The 15,793-nt window shown below is 38.1% G+C and overlaps 2 protein-coding genes across 8 annotated transcripts; both read left to right on the top strand.

Moving 5' to 3' along the window:
• The first annotated feature begins 117 nt into the window (after positions 1-117).
• LOC135580914 (uncharacterized) lies at positions 118-3,922 on the top strand. Of its 7 annotated transcripts, XM_065114052.1 has the most exons (8): positions 118-254; positions 808-939; positions 2,648-2,745; positions 2,908-2,970; positions 3,083-3,130; positions 3,220-3,279; positions 3,455-3,515; positions 3,608-3,922. In XM_065114052.1, exons 3-8 carry the CDS (start codon positions 2,674-2,676, stop codon positions 3,664-3,666), a joined length of 363 nt encoding a protein of 120 aa, XP_064970124.1. In that variant the 5' UTR covers positions 118-254; positions 808-939; positions 2,648-2,673; the 3' UTR covers positions 3,667-3,922. The 7 variants fall into 7 exon arrangements, with proteins under 7 accessions (XP_064970124.1, XP_064970122.1, XP_064970121.1 ...); XM_065114050.1 differs by lacking the exon at positions 808-939 and having other exon boundaries at positions 3,223-3,279; XM_065114049.1 differs by lacking the exon at positions 808-939.
• A 471-nt stretch (positions 3,923-4,393) lies between these two features.
• Positions 4,394-11,610, top strand: LOC135615486 (solanesyl-diphosphate synthase 2, chloroplastic-like). Its single transcript, XM_065114044.1, has 6 exons — positions 4,394-5,277; positions 5,359-5,483; positions 8,915-9,042; positions 9,142-9,245; positions 10,483-10,610; positions 10,703-11,610. Exons 1-6 carry the CDS (start codon positions 5,142-5,144, stop codon positions 11,249-11,251), a joined length of 1,170 nt encoding a protein of 389 aa, XP_064970116.1. The 5' UTR covers positions 4,394-5,141; the 3' UTR covers positions 11,252-11,610.
• Positions 11,611-15,793: the final 4,183 nt, after the last annotated feature.

Below are 15,793 nucleotides of genomic sequence, written 5' to 3'. Positions count from 1 at the left end.
ATAATTACAAAAGATAACCGTCGGAGGTGGGCCCGTTGCTGACGTCGGAGGATAGACTGTGTTCCCTGTCTCGGCGGAGACAGGCAGCTCCGCCCAATTTGCACCGCTCGTTTTCGCTCTCAAGTACGCGTCATCCGTTGGCCTCTGATCTCATCGAGGAATTTGGGAGAGGAAGTGGGGGAAGAAGAAGAAGAACAGAAACAACAGAAATCGCTCCATCGTCGTCGATTTAGAGCCCTCTTCCGCACAAGAAGGTAAAAATAAAGTTCCACACTGAAGTGGCAATTGTTCCTCCTCCTTGGTCGGCTCCTCCCATTTTCGTAAGAAGCGTTATGACGCTGGTCCGGGATATTTTCTAGTCTGTTCGAGCGCAAAACATGATCCGATCTGGTCTTTAAACCCCCTTCTTCGGGACATGGTCTTTCTGCCTTCGTTTACGAATTTACTTACAGGATTGTGGGATAAACTCGGCTTTGGTTCGTTGTTGCGGTATTGTAAGATAGCACTAAATAGGGTTAGTTAACTCGTCGTGAATCATAGAGATCTGGATGATCTTTTATGTTTTGCATGTTAACCCTAGGATCATTTCATACACTTGACTCTTCTGTCATGTAATCCTCATATTTATCTGTAAAAATGTTTCCTTTACTTCATCTGATATGGAGGAACTATTTTGGCACGCTAATCATTGGATCATTCCGTGCTCTTGTCCCTTGTGTCACGCAATCCTCAGTAGCGTGATTTTTCAATGGTAAAATTTTCTACCTGTTAAAATGTTATCCTTTGACCCCTTTTTTTGACGTATAGGCATTGGATAGATTAACGTGCCTTGTTCATAGGCATGCTTTGAGCTGATCGGATTGTGGATGGCCTTTTCGTTACTCGTGCATTACAAGAGTCTACGGTTTCTTGTGACGTGCCTAAGTTGGTGTCTAAAAGGTCAGTTTTTTGTTGCAGGAAAATTATAGAAAAAATGTAGGTTGTCTCCCTTTCATTTTCTTCTCTGTTAGGTGCAGCCCCAAATTCACCATAAGGAATGGTGATTCTTTTCTTAGATTATAAATAATTGTTTTTTGATAAAATGATGGATATAATCCTCATTAATCAGCCTTCCACTATCATTTCATTTTCCTTTCTTCTTAATTTCGAATCTAGATCAAGTTGGCATTTCACAAACAACTTAAACAATGAAGTTCAACATTCTGATTGGCCAACTGGGGATGCCTGCATAGTGTTAGAATCAATTATTTGCTTGTGAGCATAGTAAACCCGTTTGTTTCTTGTATTGATAGTTCAGTTAGAGAAGTTGTTTATCACTGTCATATATGTGCATCTAAACCAATTCCACACACCAACCCAGTGTTGTTAATGGCATGACTAAGGTGTGGAAGGGTATAAGACCCACCAAGGCCCTAATTCACCATTTCTCAGGTAAGGCTCACTGACACAAATAAGGCACACCTTGTGTAGCTGTGTAGTTCTTGTATAAGGTCGTGACAATCAATCTGATTGCTTTATCATATATTCTATTAAAATTTTCCAATCCTTGGGAATAGGAGAAATCGATTAGTGGACAACCTTCAATCATATATCTATTATAATCTTTTGTTCTTTTTTAATTCTGTTATATTTAATTGGTTTGTGCACCCCTCTTCTTTCTTCATTTTGTTTCAGTTGTATTTATATTATTTTATTTTAAGTTATGCTTTCCCATTTCTACTTTGGTTTTCTTGCTACATTGCTTTTCTTCTGGCTATTGCATTGATGTAGTAACCTCCTTTATTCTACCAAGATGTGAACTATATCTTCATATTCATCTTATTTGCATTGAACAAAATTATTTATACCATTTGAACTAAGTTTAAATTGGCATTTGAAGTTCAAATACAACTGAATAGCTTTTAAATCATATTTCTAAAAAAGGACAATGAAAACATATTTATCCTCTTGAATGATGTAATCATTAATGGCTAGAGGATACTAAAAGATCTTTCTCAATAATTGCTAGTCTATGTGGATCATAATCGGAATGTTAGAATTGAGGAAATACTTCATTTTCATAGAAAACATTGCATATGGAAATAATCCTTTTTGAAATGCCTATATCCTTGTGAATGAGAGTAGATGTGTTAGAAGTAGAGCCAGAGAAGGACAAAATTTTCAAGCATAAACCAATCTTTACATTGTCGATATAGATATGCTTCTAATTAACTCTTAAAAATATCGCTGTTTGGATTTTTGTAGGATTAATGTTTGACCCTGACAAAAATACCACCCTTGTAAGCACTCCTGGAGACAAATGAAAAAGCCTTAAGATACCAAATGTTCGCCAAAATTTGAGGGCAATTGCCTGTAGATTTGAGAAACCATTATAGCCTAATAGGTGCTGCTTTTCTTTGTGTTTACTATTTCTTCACAGATTTTCAGTCGATCTGTAGAAACTATACCGCGAATATGAATGCAGTTAGTGTCTCCAAACTTTAGTTTTGTGCAATCTTTCTGCTTATAATGTGCGGCCCTGAATAGTCCAGTTGCATCTTGATCTAGAATCTTCATAGTATGTTGTCTCTTTAGAAAATAAGAAAATCATCCATTTTTTTCTATATTTATTTTTACTTACTTTGCTATACCTTTTTTGCTGTTGCAGTTTCTTGAGGGTTACTGGAGTCCATCATGTCAGACATGAATGTTGATGAACCTGTGAAACAAGATGAGGAGAATGCCATGCCATCATCTCAACAAGAGGTGATATTAGAACTTCCTTTCTCTTGATCTACAGGTGATATTAGAACTTCCTTTCTCTTGATCTACAGATTCATGCAAATGGTACTTGGGCCATAGCTTCTTGGGAACATATTGACTAGGTTGTATCAACTTATAGTTGTCATATGAAAAACTCTTTTGCAGGAGGAGGCGATTAAGAAAAAGTATGGAGGAATCTTACCCAAAAAACCACCACTCATATCCAAGGCAAGTTCATATACGTAGTTGGAACTGTCTCTTGCTGTAGTTTTATAACCACTGCAAGTAGTTTTTCTTAAGCATTCTTGGAAACCAACAGTTCAGATAAATTCTTTTTTAGGACAATGAACGGGCTTACTTCGACTCAGCGGACTGGGCTTTAGGAAAGGTATATTATCAGACTAAATATGTACAACACTAGTTTAATTTAAAATTTGATCTGGCCTTCTCTAATTCTACTTGGTTTTATAACTACAGCAGGGAGGGCATGCTCAGAAGCCCAAAGGACCAGTTGAGGCACTCCGACCAAAGTTGCAGGTACTGACCTTTTTGACAATTTTATGTTGAGCGGCAATCTAGTCATCAAAATTCATTCTGATATCTGCAACATGATAATAAGCCATACTTTTAATGCAATTACATCATCATGTCAAAACGAAAGTAGAGTTACTCTGTAATCGAGTTTGCATCCTGTTGTTTTATATATATATAGCCTACACCTCAGCAGCAAGTACGTTCCCGTCGCTCATCCTACGCATCTAGCGACAATGAAGGTACACCTGGTTATTTGCTTTCATTTTACCATCTTTATTTTTCTCATTATCCATTCAAAATCCTTCTAGCCTAATCTCTTTCCAACCTATAGATGGGGGAAACCTTGTTACCGAGGACATGAATGATGACGACAACAACAACAATCAATGATTGCATATTGTGGAGGTTCATGTAAACCTCTTAAGACTTAGTAGTTATCATTCTTCCTTTATGAATTTTGAAGAGCCGATTTTTAAGATTTCATGAACAAGAAACGAGGATGTTTTTGTATATGGAACAAGATATGGCCACTGCAACTTTCTTCTGCAGCCAAGGCATATATCTCACTGGAGTTTGCAGTAGCCACATTGTTCTTTGTGACTTGATCACCTTTTTATGATGGACAGAAACATTGTGATGAGTATAATTTAATCCTATATGGCTATTTGATAGGTGCAGTAAAATTACAGGAAAATATGCGGGGAGTCCAGTATTTAAGATGACATGATAAATATTCATCAGCAGTCTCACCTTGCAATGATGATTTGCCAAGAGCTACTAGTCAAGTCTAAGAGGTAACCATCACAGCACACATCAACACGCCACAAGTTCGTAATTTTTATAGATATTATTGATTTATCTTAACATATTTATATTGCCTTGCATTTGCATGTGTCAAATATTCGTAGAATATGTCATCACTCATGTCAGGTTTATAATAATAATAATAATAATACAAAGATGATGTGATCATTTTGATTGCTTGTGATATGATCTTATCTTATCCAATCATCATAGACTTCAATAGTTTCATGTCAGATTTTTTTATAATAAGTTCGTAATTTTTATAGATATTATGGAGTTATCTTAACATATTTATGTTGCCTTGCATTCGGTTGGGTGAAATATTCGTAGAATATGTCATCAATCATGTCAGCTTTATAATAATAATAATAATAAAGCAAAGATGTGACCATATGATTGCTTGTGATATGGTCTTATCCAATCATCATATACTTTCATAATTACCTTAAAAAAAGATAAATTAGGTGAAGAGAAGGAAGGCCACAAAAAACATAAATTAAACAAATAAATAAAATGTAGAACATATGAGCGCAAAAACATTACAAAAGTATCCTTCCATCTCGCCTTTCTTTTATCTCAATCCACAAATGACCAATTGACCGGAAATGGAACGGCCTCAAATGGGGCGGCCGTCAACGGCAATGACTCTCTTCGGCGATCCCAACAACATTCCTGTTCCAATAGATCTCCGATGAGATTGTGCCTTTGATTCTGTCTCGTGGCAAGATCTACCGGCCCGCAAGCCCCCGAATCCCCTCCACACCTCTTGATTTCGCACGGGTACCCGATAAGAGAGATCCCGGTTCACAAATATACTCGTGTGGATTTCATGGATCCACCTCATCACACTTGGGGTGAAGAGTCTTCGAATACTCACAAAGAAAGCCCCCTCCAACTCCGAGTTCCGTGTGAAGTTTTAGCGCACACATCCTGCTATATTAATCGGACAAGTTTGAGTCACTCCCAGGGGAAATCTTCTCGCTGCCGAAGGTGGGATCTTTTTGTGTCCGAATTAGAAGGAAAAGAGCGTTCTTAGGCTTTGTTTGGGCTTAACCCGGAGGATGTTATCGCTGACGTGCCCGAGCGTGGATCTTTGCCAAAGCGGCTGTCTGGGCCGCCGGCGGCTGAGGCCGCTGCAGATGTCCGGCTCGAGGCGCAGAGGTGGTGTTCGGTGCATGGTCTCAACGACGCGGCATGGTATCTTTGGTTTGCTAACTAAGTTAATTTGGTCGTGGAGAGTTGTTAGTGTTGTGGTGATTGTGTTTGAACTTGCCGCAGATGTTCCGAGCGCAGGAGAGGTCAGGAGTGTGACCGCTGAATCCAGAAGTGAACGCGTCCAAGTTTCTTCGTTGCTCGAAGTGGTTTCTGGCGACATGAAGATGCTAAATGAGAACCTAAAGTCGGTGAGTGTTGTAAATTCTGCAATTGTTCTTTGTCGTGTTACTGAAATGTTCTGGAATCATGGATTGCTACAAATAATTGCAGGAGAAATGTATTCTTTTTAATTTGATCTCAATAGTTTGGAACATCAAAAAATTGATAATTATGGTGAAAATCGTGACTCATGAGCGAAATTTGTTACTTCAATCTTTAGTCTACATTCTGGGTGCAATAAGATGAAACGATTATGACCATTGCACTAAAATGAAGAGACAACTTTGATTATTCTTAGAATCAAGCAACAACTCTATTGTCTTCTTGTCTAGAGAAGGATATGATATGTTTTTAGGCTTTAGGTCACGTTGCAAGCCATGATATTGTTTTAGCATATGAATTAGGATAAGAATTCCGCAGCCCATACACAGCCTGCCTCACAAATAGGCCTACTACATGCTGTCGCCCAGTTGTAAACCAAAAAAAAATATTTATGGTTTCTTGAGAACCAAGACTGGTCGATTGCAGCATGCCTCCTCGACTCCTGATTTGGCTTTGTTTAAGCTTGCAGGTGGCAAAATACCAACTTGCAGGTTATTTTCTTGCACCCAACCATGTTGAGGAATCTAGTAATTTTCCTGTTATGTAGTTTATACTCTATACCATGGTTCCCCTTGTCGGTCCATGCCAATATACTAATCGGCCATCGGTACAGTATGTACCGATCTGTACTGGCATCCTGATACATAATACAATGGGGCATATCGACAGGCCGATATGTACCACCCATACCAGTCCTTGTCGGACCGGTTTGCTGCGATACGATGAACCTTACTCTATATTATTACTATATGGGCAGTATGTTGTGGTATGACGAACCTTTCTCTATACTACTACTTATTTGCATCTATGATATATTTTGTTATGGTACCAAAATGATGGAGTTGATTTCTGATGGTTTTTAACTTTGAATATGGCCAAGGAAATGTTTTAATATGCCAGAGGTGAAATGGTTAATACTAAGGATTGCAATTTCGGTTTGTATCGATGTATCGAGCCCTGCTCGATATGATTTATACTGAGACGTACCGACGGTAAACATTAGTACACCCAAAATCATTAAAAAACCTCTAAAAATATCTGAAAAATAAAAGAAGTTAGATTAGAATTTTTAAGTTAGAAATAAATATAAATTTAGTATAATTTTAGCAAAATAATATAAATTAAGATAGAATAGTGCCACATATCTTTTTTGAAATTTGAGGAGTAGGTTTATGGTATGTTCAGGATCGTCCTTCCGTTAATATTGAATTATCTACAAAGAAATTATTTGAATTGTTAGATTATTTTTTATACGACTTAAACTCTAATATTCAAATGAATTAAGTAATCAGTCGATGGATATACCTGGTTCCACCACCAAAAAGAACGACGAGATTCCACGGGTGGTGGATCGAGATCCTCGATCCTATGTATCTGTATATCAATATGATATATTTGTTGGACTCAATCCCAAAATTGATCTCACGACATAGTGTACCAATATACCGTATGCATTGGTGCATCAATGTGGTGATGGTCATAGTATGATCATCGTGAACCATATATGTTTGAGGCAGCTCCTAAGGCAAGGACGAATGTGGCATGTATTGGTGCAGAGCATAGAGAATGTCAGAACTTCTACTTTCGCTACTGATCTGTTGCTCTGTATCATAAGATTGATCATTGTATTATTACTCAGAGAAGTATGACCAACTGTCATTGTACTACTATCGGCCATAAGATTCTCCATAATATGACGGCTACGAATACGATGAACTTCGCTCTATGTCAACGTTATGTAAGTTATGTTGCATTTGCTCAAATCATAACTTTGTTGAGTTTAGAAGAGTGAATATGTGATAATAAGAGAGAGATGTAAGTGAAAAAAAGTTCAAGAGATTAAGAGAGTGAAATGAGTTGAAAGAGGAGAGAGGAAAGGGTTTAAAAATCCTTTTCTAAGCCTCAAATGGTTAAATTTACAGTTTGAAATAGGGCAATCTCAACCCTTGATCAGTAACAGTCAAAATCCGACCATTATCGATCGGTACAGATCCATAACGATCGGATTTTGACCGTTACTGCATGGTATAGACCCTGTTTTGCTCGATACAGTGTCAAGTGATTGGTATCGCCCGACAATGGGTAGTTTGCATACCGATATCCTGTCGGACCAATATGTACCACTCGTACCAGATGGTATGCATCGGTACAGCAAACCCTGGTTGATGCAGATGTTGACAAACGATATATGATAAGGCATAAAAGATATTATGGTACCAAAAGATGTTTTTTTAATATGGAGTTTGTTTCTTATTTGCATCTATGATGAGGTAGAGGAAGGCCCAGAAGATGTTGACAAACGATATGATGCCCCTTAAATTAACTAGTGATCTTGTTCTTGATATAGCTCCATGGGCAAGAAAGAATCCATATCATTGACCCTGAATAGTTGGGAGCTGCAGCTTGTCGTTGTAGAAATAGTTGACATCTCTTCACATCTATGCGATGTGAATGCACTGTGGGCTACATTTGTCAGATAAGTTCTCAGTGGTTGCATAGGATATGAAATTCCTTTTCTTAGTGTTCATAGAAAAATATTGACAGTTCTAATAAATACAATCATTTTTTCCATAGTATAACTTAATTAAATAAAAGTTCTCCTTCCTGATGAAGTACCTTTTGAGTGTTGGTTGGATAGTATATACTAGTGTTGTACTCATCTCCATAAAAGAAATTCCGATATTAATCTGTTTCTTCATGTTATGAAGATTTACTAACATGTGTTCCAGAGATACACATTTCAGAGACTTGGGACACACTAAATATTTACCTGGTACAATATCGTGATATCATTGTGGCAACTGATCACTTTCTATGCTCCTATCATCTAATACAAACTAGTTCATTGAAATGTGATTCCTCTACAAATCAATACGAATTTAGTGTATCCAGTCATAGAAGTTAGAAACATTTTGAAAATTTTCACTTTTATTAATAACATTAATTTCATATAAATATCTGTTTAGAAATTGGTTCAGAAATTAGAACAGTAGGATTTCCTCATGTTGAATTTATATCGTCTTGTATATGATTCCTATTGTGTTCTTCTTCAGTTTAGTCTTTCTCAAGATGTCTGTCACTTCTTTCCCCATTCTAATTCCAACAATTTACTTTATTGTTTCGTGCTTTCTTGGGTTTCTCTAAGCATATTCCAGATTTATTTCCTAGTGCTGGTTCTTAAAGGGATTCTTTTAGTTGAAGATTGTGCTGTAACTCTTAATATTCACCATATTGTCGTGGCTGTAGGTTAAGCTTTGGTCAGCACCTAAGTAGGATATTTATATTTCTATTGATGACAAGCTTGTACTTCTACATAATTAAATATATCTCAAGAAATAACTTATAAACCTTCTTATAGATCATTGGTGCAGAAAATCCAGTTCTAATATCTGCAGCAGAACAAATATTTGGTGCTGGTGGAAAGAGGTTGCGGCCAGCTCTTGTCTTCCTAGTGTCAAGGGCCACTGCTCAAATAGATGGCATAAGGTAAGTTTTTTTATTTGCCTTACCACACCTATCAACTGCAGAAAATAAGAGAGAAAAAACCCACCATGGATGATTTTAGTTATTCAAAGTCTAAAACAGGGAACTGACTATGCAACACCGACGTCTAGCAGAGATAATAGAGATGATCCATACAGCAAGTTTAATACATGATGATGTGCTCGACGACAGCGGGATGCGAAGAGGTACTATTTTATATAATAACTAACATGAGTTATACTTTGGTTCTGCTATAGCATTTAAACACAAACCTTTTAGAAATGATTTGAATGAATATGTGGCATCATAGAGAAAAGGAGAGAATTAGTTAAAGACTTCATTCGAAAGCTTATCAGTCGCAAAGCTGCGATATAAATCAAATTTATTGGCTGTCATTCCACTCCACATTAACAACATTTGGTTCTCTTCTTATGAATGATATATCAATTTCATGAATTGATGTAACAAACAATCTGCAATAAGACTATGAATATCTGTTTTCTGGTATCGTGATTATGGTCAAGTATATTTTGTTGCTGAGAATGAATATTATGTCAGCAATGCATAAATTAGGTGAATACATGGGTGATATGTTCTGTAATTCAAAGATACACAAACACCATATCAAACACGTGCTGGGCTATGGTAACAATTATTTGCACATACAAGTGGCGGCCTATGTAATATTGGGACCGGTGCAAGATGATTGATGATGTTGCCTTTATTAGTTGATGGCAGACATGCAAAAGGAGTATTTAGATCTGCTCCTGCTAGTAAATCACTCTCGGGACTGGGTCAAGTGTCTTAACCAATTTGTTTAACTTGGATTAATGATGTAAGAAAAACCAAATGTATTACTGACCAGGTCACTCACATTGAGTTGATAGGAAACAGTTACACGAGGTTGTTTGTGATTGACATGATGCAATCATTAACTTCAGGTCCAAATATGCTTTGATCTAAGTCTTTTGATGCAAATTTATGTTCTTCAGATTTTTACATAGAAGGAGAAAGCTTATATATCCAATAGTTTTGGTGATTCAAGTCTAATTGTTACCAATGAATAGAATTAAATGTTAAAAGAGTCTAGTTACATGTGAATTTTCATGGTAGTTTCTGGTCATGTTAGACTTGATTATGTCCACCTTTCTAGATGCCACAAAGTTGAATTCCTGTTGGAGTTTATGAAACATCGAGCAAAGGGTTTATAGCAGACGGTTGTGTCACAAAAATGCTATGAACCTCTGGTTGCTCAAGTCTACTTTCTGCTAGCCGAGCAAATTTGTGACATAATATTCAGCAACTATGAAACAAATGGGGTCAGGTTGGTGAACAATCTGACAAAGGCCACAGACATATGCATAATTGTTAATTTTCTGACACCATCAAATTGAGTTTAGACATTTCTGTTGCTTGAGTTCAAACCATGTTAATATTTTTCAGGGAAAGAAACCATTCATCAAACTTATGGGACGCGAGTGGCTGTACTAGCAGGAGACTTCATGTTTGCACAATCTTCTTGGTACCTCGCGAATCTTGAAAATATTGAAGTCATAAAGCTCATAAGTCAAGTATGTTAGGCAGATCTCTTTTTTTTTCCCTTTATTTTTGTTCTTTAATTATACACTTTGCCTTTTCCCCTTAAATTGCTATCTTGCTACAGGTTATCAAGGATTTTGCTAGTGGTGAAATAAAGCAAGCGTCAAGCCTTTTTGATTGTGACCTTACTCTTGAAGATTATTTGCTTAAGAGCTACTACAAGACTGCATCTTTAATTGCATCAAGCGCAAAGTCTGCTGCTATATTCAGCAGTGTCAACACTAGTATATGCGAACAAATGTTTGAATATGGAAAGAACCTCGGTCTCTCCTTCCAGGTAGTCGATGACATTTTGGACTTCACCCAGTCAACAGAACAGCTGGGGAAGCCTGCGGGCAGTGACCTATCAAAAGGGAATCTGACTGCCCCGGTTATATTTGCTCTAGAAAAGGAGCCAAAACTCAGAGAAATTATCGACTCCGAGTTCAGTGAAGCTGGTTCCTTAGACACCGCAATAGAATTGATTCTTGAATGTGGTGGGCTCAGTAGGGCTCAAGAACTAGCAAAACAGAAAGCCGATTTGGCTATCCAAAAGCTCCAGTGCCTTCCTGAGAGCGAGTATAGAAACTCGCTCGAAGGAATTGTGAAATATAATCTTGAACGGATCGACTAGGAACCTTGTACCATTCGATCAAAGTTGAGCCTCATCAACACCAAAGAACGGCTGCCACAACGGATGGAAGTGTAAGTGTTTGCAAGTGTACACTTGCTATAGCCCTGCATTCATGCCTTGTTTCGCAGGAGAACAAAATGAATTATAAGTTCTGGCATGTATGTGGTGGTACATTTGAAGCAAATCTACTATTCGAGGAAGGTACAATTTGTTTGTTTGCGGTTCTTCCCAGAAACACACATGTAAAGCTACTCAAGTATTGTCTCACTGCTGATGGGTTGTATTTATGGGATAAGTTAAAAGATACATTAGGTTGATCAAAGTTCAGTTTAATACCACTGACATGCTACATTTCTGAAGTGTTTGAATCTCTGTGTATAATTTTATTTGTCGATTTAATCATTATGTTTGCTCACCAAACATCAGCTCTTGATTTCTGCATGCTCTTTGCTCATTCAGGCGAGCCTGGTTCTAAGCATCCGACATGCCATTTCCTTTTCCTGGATTCTACACTTGCCAAACTTTATGCAGACTTCAATTAATGAAGTGCTTAACAGTCTTCTACGTTAAGAATGTTGAGGAGATTGTGTCCACCAACAGATCTTGGCATTGAAATGCTCGTCTTCCATCTTCCAAGTTCTACATCTGACTTTTTAGGTTCAGAGCAGGTTGCTGGTCGATCTTGATCTCCCTTTTGTCAACAACCTTCCTCCAGCTGAGGCACCAAGAATGGTGATCGTACCAAACCCACTCTCTTCTTCTGGTTCAATGGATCTGAGCATTACCTGGGGCTTGAACAGTGACTCCTCAGCCCATGGAGTCATTACACGTTCATGTAGGGGATGTTTGTACTTGTGCCTGCAATTGTTTCTCTTCCAGGTTACACTGTCAAAGAAAGGTTCAACTTCAATTTCCTTTGTTCATCTGATTCGAAGTGGATTTCGCATGGCCTACATCTAATTTGGAGAAGCTCCCCTCTGCAAAGTGCAGACCACGGGTGACAAAGACATCTGCCATGGGGTACTTAATTCTCGGCCTTTCATGGCCACACCTACAAGCTGGAAGATAGCAAGTCATCAATTGATAGATTTCACCAAACAGAGAGAGAGAGAGAGAGAGAGAGAGAGAGATGCTTCCACGCCATGCCAAACCACAAGCGCCCCCTGCGAGTGGTCCTTGTGTTAGCTTGCTTTTATTAGAGAAGGAATCCTTACCCCTCATGGCGTCTTAGGAGGAAGAAGAGGGTCTCTCTACTTCCGGTTGCTGATAGAGACGGTCTCTTGGTACATGGCCATATCGGACCATGCAAGCCTGTCACAGCTCGACTTCATTTGCGTCTGAAGCTGATGATCCCCAGAGATCTAATATTCATTTTGTTTTGTGTCTTGTTTTATGGTGACATGCATCGCCCTTTCTTCTCTTAGCTACTGTTGCTGTAGATTCTCTCTTCCCTCACCGTAATGACCTTTGAATCACAACACAATATGTTCTCCTACCACTGATTGTTTCTTCATTTTCTTCCGTCTTTTATGGACTTTGAATTATGCAATCTGCTTAGTGTTTGACTCATTGATTGTACTCACCGAATTCCTCAACAGAAGGAAAGCATTGACCAAAGAGCATGAAATTAATCCTATATATATATACATCCCTCCAAGTGTAGAGGGGTCAGTGATGAACAATAATCCATAATAATATTTTTTATACTATGTTATAGTGTTTTCTTAGAATTACTGAAAATAATATAACATAGTGTAAAAATATTTTTACTTGACCAATTCATCCTTAGAAAAGAGAGGAAAAAGAGTTTTCCAAATATTAGGCAAAAAAAATATTCTGAAAATAGGAGCACTTCTCGAAAAAACACAAAATATATATAATAGATCTTTTATATATTTATATTTATATTAATACATATTGGTTGGTGAAGAAGACCACCAGCAACCGTTAGGTTCGCCATTACTGTTTAGGTATGAGACGAAGAAGCTACAACCGAGGAAGACGACGCAGTGTGAGACGACGGTCCATATCTCACCTACTTCCACGAGCCAAACGTGTCGCCCACTTGACTCCACCGATCCCATCCGGCAGAAGCAATTGGACAAGCCGGCCATCCATGGTCTTCGCCTCGTACCCAACCAACATGACTAGGTGAATGAGGCGTTTCACCAGCCATTTCCAAGCTCTCTCTCTCTCTCTCTCTCTCCCTATCAAGACATGCAGACCCACTGAGAGCATATTTTCCACACGTACTTGGCCTTCTCTATCAAGAATTCGGCATGTGTGGGAATCAAAGTAAGCATGGGTCGGTGAGGGGTAAATTTAACGTGATATTGAGACTTTTGTGTTCGTCGTCGACGTCCGAGTTGCATAAGCAACTACCTACGCGGTAATTACCTGAGGTGTACATTCACTCGCTTCAACCAAAGAAACCTTCTTTTCTATTACTTTCTTTCGATTAGGAGGAATACCATAACAACTCGAGCATCATATGAGGGGTGCCAACTAAGGTTGACTGATCTACTTTGCTCGAATCAGGACGACGACTTAGTTGATGAAATCATTTGTAATTGCAATCTAAGTCGAAAGCATATTACACCCAGCATTATGGATGTATTATGATACTATCATTCTTTTCTCTTAATATTTTCAAATCATTAGTATTTTCGAGCATATAATTCATAATATTTTCAAATCATAATACTACCATGTGGAGAAAATAATTTATAACTTACCCGAACTATTTTTTAGATTTTTGAAAATATTACTATGAATATTTTTCAGGGATGTAGCTCGGCAACTCAATAACGAACCGAAGCTACTTTTTAGGTCTTTATTTTTGACATAAAGTTTGGGTGACGAATGATGAGTAATTAATTTTATATTCCCTATCAATTAGGTAGGGTAGGCCTCACAATGAGATTTCATGCCGACCATATGGTTTGATTGTTTTGTTTAATATATATAAGATTAGTAGAAATGAGGGCTAATAGATTATTAGATTATTCACTTGTTTCTTTTTCCTTCTGAGTTTCATATCAATTACTTTAATCTTACTTAGAAAATGTCAAAGAATAAATAAGGCACGAGAAGGAAAAGACAAAAAAAGGTCCCTTACCAACCACATAATTATAATGTGTGGTCACATTGTCGAGCTAATTATTTAAGGCAAACTTTTTGGTTGCAATATGTCTAAATGAAGACAAGTTGTTATTATTATTATTAAAATTATTAAAAAATTAGTAATATACATATATGGAAAACCTCATCTCATTATTTGTTTGATTGTTGAACTTAAATATTAAAAAAAAAAAAAAAAAAATGAGAGACCCAATCCCTCATTGTAATATGTGTCAATATGATCTTTATTGCCATCTTGTAAGCAGTGGTCAAATTGATTAGATTATGGTTCTTTAGATCCAACACTCAATTGAAGGTTCCATTTTTTTTAATGTTTGTTCATAATTAATTCAACACATTGGGCCTAAATTATTTTAAACATTTTTTTACATTATTTATGAAAAGTATACTCCTTTTTTAAATGTGTTTATTTATAATATATCTCATTTTGATAGCGAACGGGTCGGGTCGGTACACCCGCCACCTCCGAGCTGACGTGGCACCCACAGTATTTATATTCGCATACGCGTTGACTCTTTTTTGCTGGATTCGTGCAATCTAGTCGCTGCCGATAAATAAAAGTCTTCGCCATGGCTTGGCTTCCTTCGGACACGATTTCCCCAAGGATAAGATTGACCGGGTTCAAAGGAACACCGTGTCCATGGCAGCACCGGCCATGGCTACACGAGCCGAAGCTTGGAAGCACGGGAAAGAGAGGACTAATGTTGCGTCTCACAAGTGGCGACGGACGCACCGACGCATGCATGCAAGCTGCACCCATTTCACGTGGCAGGAAAGCGATGAAGGGAAAGATGCGTGACGCTGCTGCGAGGAAAAGCCTTTACGTCGACTGTTGCTCCTCTGTACACTTTAAGTCCTCGGTCATCCCATTGACGAAGAAGAGAGCAGCAGCTTGCAGCACGTGGAAAGAACCTTGCGCTGTAGATTAGGCATCCATCAAGAAAGGAGAGAGAGAGAGAGCCGATCGGATTAACTTCTACTTTATTGTGTCGGTTCTCAAAGAGATTATTGACTCTGCAGTAACAGAAGCGAAGGAGTTCGTTCATGTTTCTCTGACTATAATATGCAGATATCACAAGGGAAACATCGAGAATGATGACAGATTAAGAATCATATGTCTGAAGACATGCTATACCTCTGAAGTCACTGTAATGGCTGTAGGATAGGCGTTGGGGGGGTCTGCAAGAAAGGGACGCATCGGTAAACCACCCTGTCGGCTGATCTTTTACTCCCATGGCTGTCACATGGTGATTTAAGAGCTCAGCCGTTGCCATCAATAGCTCCATGATGGGGTTGCAGGGTCTCCATCTCCATCCTTTCACCTCCTTACCCTTGAAAGATTGTCAGGAAGAGCATGCTCCTGTTTGATCATATAATAATTGAGGCCAACCTATGAACAGG

This window comes from Musa acuminata, chromosome BXJ2-6, assembly GCF_036884655.1.
Source record: "Musa acuminata AAA Group cultivar baxijiao chromosome BXJ2-6, Cavendish_Baxijiao_AAA, whole genome shotgun sequence".
Taxonomy (NCBI): domain Eukaryota; kingdom Viridiplantae; phylum Streptophyta; class Magnoliopsida; order Zingiberales; family Musaceae; genus Musa; species Musa acuminata.
This window is presented reverse-complemented; position numbering and strand designations above follow the sequence as displayed.